This window comes from Octopus bimaculoides, chromosome 14 (assembly GCF_046866305.1).
Source record: "Octopus bimaculoides isolate indiv1 chromosome 14, ASM4686630v1, whole genome shotgun sequence".
Classification (NCBI taxonomy): domain Eukaryota; kingdom Metazoa; phylum Mollusca; class Cephalopoda; order Octopoda; family Octopodidae; genus Octopus; species Octopus bimaculoides.
The window spans coordinates 3619933-3627808 of NC_142941.1; the positions used below are offsets into that span (position 1 = coordinate 3619933).

At 38.9% G+C, this 7876-nt stretch overlaps 2 protein-coding genes across 5 annotated transcripts in view; one reads left to right on the top strand and one right to left on the bottom strand.

The window, feature by feature from the left end:
- Positions 1 to 7876, top strand: part of LOC106870095 (uncharacterized) — a 7936-nt gene continuing 60 nt past the window's right edge. Inside the window, exons 1-3 of one of the 4 annotated variants that reach the window (XM_014916075.3) lie at positions 1 to 147; positions 1809 to 1944; positions 3648 to 7876. The exon at positions 3648 to 7876 is cut by the window's right edge and continues 60 nt beyond it. In XM_014916075.3, coding sequence (XP_014771561.1) covers positions 4277 to 5755 — 1479 coding nt within the window. In that variant the 5' untranslated portion in view covers positions 1 to 147; positions 1809 to 1944; positions 3648 to 4276 and the 3' untranslated portion in view covers positions 5756 to 7876. The other 3 variants (XM_014916076.3, XM_052972971.2, XM_052972972.2) reach the window with 3 other exon arrangements.
- LOC106870115 (uncharacterized) overlaps positions 6601 to 7876 on the bottom strand; it is a 12271-nt gene continuing 10995 nt past the window's right edge. Inside the window, exon 4 of the mRNA XM_052972969.2 lies at positions 6601 to 6689. Coding sequence (XP_052828929.2) covers positions 6601 to 6689 — 89 coding nt within the window. The remainder of the gene's footprint in view (positions 6690 to 7876) is intronic.

The window sequence follows — 7876 nt, forward strand, 5'->3', positions numbered from 1 at the left end:
GAGGTAACTGCTATCACTGGAAAGAGAGAAAGACGGAGAAAGAAAGAGAGAGACAAACTGAGATAGAGACAGCGAGGGAGATAAAAGAGAGACAGAAAAAGAGAGAGAGAGAAATCTGTGTGTCTTTGGTTGAATTTTGTCTTCCTGGTAAAGTACCATGTTTTTCTCTTCATCTCTACTTGTAGACAAATAACACGATACCAAATTAGACAGATCTAACTTCATTTATTTAATCAATCGCTATTTCCAAAACAAGCACTTCGCATTATTCCCTGTTAATTCACCTTTAATAATTTCGTGTTTTTTTTTCTTTCTTCTTAAATATAATGACAGCCAGCTTGCGATTCCTTAAATAACTTTAAAAAAAAGAAAAAAGAACTTCATTCATCCATGTGATTTAACTGAGTATCTTTCTCGGCTGCTGTTGTTATATATATTTATTGTGGCTTTGTTACAGTCGTTAGTTTTTAGCAGCCAAGAAAACATTTTATTTCTTCTCTGTGAATGCCATGTTTTCCTTGTGTATTTGTGTGTGTATATGTTTGTGTTTGTACATGGGTGTATGTGTCTGTGAGAGAGTGTGTGTGTGTGATGTCTTTTCCAAGAATGATGGCCTATTTGTTTTTAGCTCCAGTTCAGCACTGTTCTAGCAGACATATGAACATAGGCATTCCAGCTGTGACCATCCCGTCTGTTTATGGATATGAGATTTAGCTGCTATTTGGGAGTTAAGTGGACGTCAATTCTAAAACACGATTGTTTAGAGAGAGAGGTGGTGGTGATGGTGGGAGACTATTTATTGTGGTAAGCTCTAACTACCATTATCTTAGTGACCACTCTCCACTGTCATCAGGTATGTTCATCTACATTTATAGTCAGTCCTTTGGAGCCAAACCGAACCTACCTCAACAACAGGATGTCTATAGGGTTCTCTTCCAGTTGAACTTAACTTGACATGTCTAGACTTTTCCAATCTCTGCAGGTCTGGACTACGGAACTTAATTCTCTGCCTTCTGGAACCCATCTACCTCTGTCTGTAGCGAAAGCTTTATGAAATTATCATGTGTTGTAACACAACAGCTGCCTTGTTTGTTATGAAAGCGGCTGGGTCTGCTATTGGTGAGTAACTTAATATGTATTGGTGATGCATTTATGGCCTAGACAGAAGGTAGGAGCTACGTCCAGTCACACACAAACAAGTATTTATTTGATAAGTTACAAACCGTTTTATATGTGTGTATGTATGTATGTTTAAACAGATATGTTAAGAGAGATTGCCGGAAATATAGGAAGTGGCACATATAGACAGATAGATAAATAGATTTGTAGGGAGCCAGATTGTTTGTACCTTGTGAAAAGGGGTTAGTTTAAGTACAAACGTATCGATATTTTCGTGCAAAGATGTGTATGTTTCTATGTTGCTGTATCTGTTTACGCGTAAATGGGTCTTGGTGGTACAAATGTGTAAGTTTATACACAAACGGATGTACGCTTGTGTTTACGAACAAAGAGGTGCATGTTTACATGTAGACATGCGCATGTTCATTAATTGTAAATGTATGTATTTATGTGCAAATTGTGTTTACCCGCAATGACGAAATATTCTGTCCGAAACGTTAAACTTTTCTTCTTTTTCATAGCATAACATTCCACTGTATGAACGATTCATATGCAAACATGTGTGTCTGCATGCAAGTGTGTGAGATGTATATATTTAGGGAGGTTTGTGTGTATTGTAAGTTGCCATGTGCTGGGATTGTCTCCCAGTCACACTGTCTTATTACTTTATGTCTTGGTTCGAATTTCAGGGTTGTCATGTTTCAGACCCTGACAGATTGCTATTGAGATGGCGAGAATGTTATAGATCAGGTTCCAACCATGAACAAGCAGTGACAGCTTCGTAGGGAGGACTAAGATGGTTCACTTTCCTTGTTCTTTGATAAGGTAAAAACTTCTTAATTCTTTTTTTCTGGACACAAGACTCTCTCTCTCTCTCTCTCTCTCTCTCTCTCTCTCTCTCTCTCTGTACAGACGGGGGTTAGAACCGATGGCGAAAGTAAAGAATACGCACACCCAGTGTTTAGGGTTAGGGATTTTGTTACGCCGGAAACGAGTGGTTTCTTTACCTCCGCGGGAACTGGTTGCCCCAAATGGTATTAATATTTGGCAGAATCGTAAGCGGCATTTTATCCGTCTTTGCGTTCTGAGTTCAAATTCCGCTGAGGTCGACTTTGCCTTTCATCTTTTCGGTGTCGATGCAATAAATACCAGTTGAACACTGATCGATGTAATCGACTAGCTCCATCTTCTGAACTTGCAGGCCTTGTGTCAAAATTTGAAACCTATATATAAATTAGTTTATTTTTGTCTTTGAAAGTTTTCTGGGTTTTTTCCTTCTGTATAATTCAGGTAAATTACTTAAATTACTAAAGGCAACAAACAAAAAAAAAAACTTCCCATGTTTATTCTACCTCCTTGGGCCCTGATTCTCGCATATGACATCCAACATGCTGAAAACTGACCTCAGCATATCTTCCCATCACCTTACCTTATTTGCAGCTACCATCCCTCACCACGTGGCCATACCACCACCATCACCACCTACCCTTTCTCTAGCTAGCCCCCCCCCCCATGTCCATACAATTAAACAGCTATAACAACTGTTTGAGTTACCTCCCTTATATCACTCAAAGATTTCGAAACAGCATGAATGTCATAACTTCGTCATCAGTTTAACTCAACTCTGATGTTTCGTTTCTTGTTTTAAAATTCAATAGATGGAAATGTGTTTCTTCGATTCTTCGATACTGTTGCCCTCTTCAGGCCCAGATGTACTATTGTAGTACAGGGCTTGCTCCTGCTAAGTTTGTCACTCTCTTTTCTAATTCCCACAAGCACATACCATAATTTTAATTTATCTCCAGTTTAAATCTTTATTTAATTTGCATCTTTCATAGTTGGGGTTCACTGCTGACCACCAGAATAGTGTGGCCATTTGAGTTTATGCCCTCATCTACCACTATGTCACATCACTTGTGGATGTTGACTCTAACTTGAGAACGTGGTCCGTCTTTCATTGGGGTTTTCATGACTACACTCTTCAGCCAGCATGATTTGCCAGCTTGCATGCAGGATGTTTTTATGAAACCTCATTCATTTGGAAGGTCATTGGCCCTCAATGAGCTCATCCTTCCTGCAGAGTGTCCTGCCATGGGTCCACACCTTGGCAAGCCAGGTGGAGGAGGTGGTTTAGTTGCCGACCACCCGACCATGAAACAGCACTCGGTTATGTCGTACCAGGAGCAGGATCTGAATGACGTGATCTGAATGCCTTCTTCTAATCTGTAAGTGCCAACAGCATTTAAGATCTTGAGAATTTCATACACCATCTTGTTTCTGTGTGTTTCAAGAAGTCTGAGAAACTTTTGTTTCGGTTGATTAAATTGACCTTAATCGCTTGACAACCGATGTTCGTGTGTTTGCATCCCCGTAGCTTCAATGAGATTTGAACTTAGAAAAGTTGGAACAAATACTGCAAAATTTCTTGTCTGACAATCTAACAATCCTGCTATTTCACTTCTTTAATTATTAATTTTGTTTAAATATAACAAGTCATGATGTTAATTTATCTGTTTCTAAATTTCCAGGTAAATCCTCCAGTTTCCACAGAAAGATAAAAGATGATGAGCAGGAAGTGAACAATGAGGAGGATGCTCAGAACTGGTCTGTTAATTAGTCCATCTGCTTCAATACCTTAATTAACAGCCATCAGTAGCAGCAGCAGCAGCTGTAGATAAAGTCTAATGTTTAACTGGAAAAGATGAGGAAATATTATTTATAAAATTAATTGTGAAGTGAACCTGAAGCAATATGGCAGGTGTTGATCTCTTGAGACTCTTGGACACCCATGAATTGTGACCAACATCTCTCTGTCATCTTAACACCAACTGTATTGATGACAGCTAATCAACCATTAATAGCTAACACCATCAGCTGTTTTATTAATAATAACTCCACTTTCAGGATTGTTAATCAACCATTAACAGTAAGCACCAACTTCACTGACAGATCCCCTGTAATGACAACTAATCAAGCATCAACTATGAACACTGTGATGTTAGTACCTTCCCTCTCATGACAGTCATATAAATATTAACAGTGAACATCAAACTCCTTTGGACAACAAACAGTGAAGCATTAACATTGAACAGTGACTTGTTTAACAGTCCTGGTTCTGGTCAGTCGTTAATTGCTTTGAACAGGTGAACTGTTAAAGATGGAGGAAAAGCCCTACAAATGTCAAGATTGTCATGAGGCTTTCTCTGACCAATCAGATTTAGACTTGCATGTTGCAAATAGCTGCGAAGACCAGGACCGGAAAGAGTCCAGTCAATTCTTGAAGGCTTTTGGTTTGAGACAGAAAGGGAAAGTGTTAGAAAAAACTCAAGTGGAAAAAAAAGTGGAAATCTCAGATAATAGTGTGGAAAACTTGCCTCCAACTGAGTCGAAGAATATTAATGGTTCCTATGGTGTTAGAAAACGGAAAACATACAAATGTGATACTTGTGAGAAAGTATTTTCTCGGAGTGATCATTTGAAAATGCATAAATTAAGTCACTCAGATGTACGGAGCCATGTCTGTGAAATCTGTGGGAAAGCCTTTGCCCAGGCTGGGATAATGCGTAGCCACATGAGAATCCATGCCAGTGTGAAGCCCCATGTTTGTAAAGTGTGTGGTAAGTCGTTTGTTCGTAGTTTTGCTTTGGAAGGCCATGTCAGGATTCATACAGGAGAGAAGCCGTTTGTGTGTTCGATTTGTGGAAAAACTTTCTCGCAAAAATCTGGCTGGATAAGCCATACAAAGAATCACCTTGACAAGAAGGCACATGCATGTGATGTATGTGGTAAGTCTTTTTCACAAACCTATGCTCTAAAGCGCCATAAAAAGACACACACAGGAGAAAGGCCGTATGCTTGTACAATCTGTGGCAAAACTTATTCTCAGAAATCAGGTTTGACAACACATTTGAAGAACCATTCTGGAGAAAAGGCCTACACATGTGAGATTTGTGGTAAACAGTTTACATTAGTTCATGTCCTCAAAAGGCATCGACTCACCCATTCTGGGGAAAAACTCTTTAAATGTGATACTTGTCAAAAACATTTTGCTTGCAGCTCGTCTCTGAAAATACATGAAAGACTCCATTCTGGCAAGAAAATGTATCAATGTGATATCTGTGGTAAGGAATTTGCCCAAGGAGGGCAACTGAAATCTCACCATGCCACTCACACCGGCAACAAACCATTCAAGTGTGAAGAATGTGGCAAAGGTTTTGCTTTAAATTCCATATTAACAAAACACAAACGGGTTCACGCTGCCATCAAGCCCTTTCCTTGCTCAGTGTGTGGGAAAGGGTTCACTCAAAACTTTACTCTTTTGTTACATCTTAGGATACACACAGGTGAGAAACCATTCACTTGTGAGTTTTGTGGCAAACTCTTCTCACGTAAAGACGGCTTGGCCATTCATCGAAAGAATCATACAGGGCAGAAAGCATTTACCTGCAGTTACTGTGGCAACACTTTTTCAAAGAGTTCGACTCTAAAGAGGCACGAAATGATTCACACGGGGGAGAAGCCTTATTCGTGTTTGGAGTGTGGCGTGTCGTTTTCCCGCAAGGCACACCTAAAACGACACGAAGCTATTCACAGGGCCACCGAGGCTTTTGTTGAGAAACCAGCTATACAGAATTGAACGTTTGTGAAAACATTTAGTAAATTGAAATATCAGACTATGAATTTGGGGTTTCCTGCAGGAAGGGATCCCTCCCAACCGTACCCCTTGAAAAAAAATATCATTGTCAACCATATCACCTCTAAAGTAACATTTAATATCTTGTCAAGTCAGTGTCGATATTTTTTCTTATCTAATGTACCAAACTGAAATGTGTTAATGTGGTGGGTGCAGAGATGGCTAGATCAAAAGTTCAATCCCAGCTGGCATCATCTGACAGTTTGCTTTCCTCTGTTGGACTGGGGCGTTTGAACAAAGGTGTGAGAAGGAAATTGACCCAAATGAAAAACAAAAACTAAACAAGGAATATCACAACAGTTGTCAGACATCAACCCATACCTGGGTTAACACCTGTGTCCAGTTGATAATATCATTAATGACCTGCATGCACCCACACCCTCACCTGTCTTTCCATTTGTCAGGACTCCATCATATCTTATCCCTCCATTTATTCCTGTAACAGTATAGGGCTGTGCTACAGTGACACATACACACACATACACATACACAGATACTTACACAGTGCATACACAACCTTTACATTCAGCATGTATACATATATATATCTCACACACCCTCAAAATGGTTACATACATCCATACACACGTGCATATCCATCCATCCATACTTACATGCATACAAATGTTCATATACATATACTCAATCATCCATCCATATATACATATGTACGTATGTACACTAACTTGTATAACACGGGTGAGGTTCTACTTGGTTGCCCAGCTTGCTAGAAATAGCTGCCATATCTCCCATAAATTCCACCCAGGCATCTTAACTACAAACTTACATCAATCACCGAGAAACTTGGCTCCAATCAAATAGACTAAAACTCTATCATCTTCCTTCTTACAATATTTGACACCAAAGATACAACCAGCTGACAGATTGAGTCACATAAATATACTGCATAGAATATGAGAATATAGTATTTATTATGTATGTCTTTATAATATTCACAGAAGTGTGGAAGATATTGTAAAGAAAGCAAAGTAATACAAAAACACCCTTAGAACACTCACAGTGTATATATATATATATATATATATATATATATATATATATATATATATATATATATATATATACATATATATGTATATATATATATATACGACCAGGATAAACAGCACTGACCTTTATATACTTCTCTTATGTACATTATGGATTATGTGGTCAAGATAAACAATATAGACACAAATATATTTGCACTAAGTCCATGGATTATGTGATTAAGATAAACAATACTGACCCTTATATATACATCCATTAAGTCCATTGTGGATAATGCCTATCTTGCTCAAATCCTCTTGGTCTCCACAATAAACTACAAACACTCCAAGACAATATTTTACATCATCACAGGCTGCACACAGACCCCTGCCTTCCCTACTAAAAGCTGAGGGACATAGTTTGTTGCTGCAAGGATGGAACCCTCACAGTCTCTGCTGCCACTGCAACACAATCACCCCCAAATACCCAGATATGTCTATGATACCCCAGAACATTACTACAATGCTATCTTTCCCACTCAATCCTGACAAGCACAGCAACAACATCAATACTTCTGTACTGACATAGATACAGTGTCAGTGATCAGTGTAAAGGAACAACAACTGATGTGATCCAACCAGGCCCACTTCAGCTGTCTCCACTGTGACGACTACAACACTACCAGTAAAGGAACCTCTATAAGGTCGATCTACCTGCTTGAAATAGCAGCCATGCCTGGTCGTCAACTCAAGGAGGTGAAGATATATAGAAATATTATAAATCAGTGGATCACACTAATGACATACCATAGATGTGATTAATCAGGGCTAACAACAACCAGTAGAATAGGGTCCATCTGGGCTTCTAAAAAGCTAAAAGATGGTCCCTATGTACTTCCATACCAGTGGAAGACATGATCCTCTTTGCTACATTGCCATAAGAAAATTATCCCTTCAGTCCTTCCATACCAGTAAAAATGTTCCTTCTGTGCAACAATACATCTAAAATGTGTCTCTGATGATAATAAATGTCTGTTCATAACTATGGAAGCAGGACTTTGCTGGAATTCAGTTT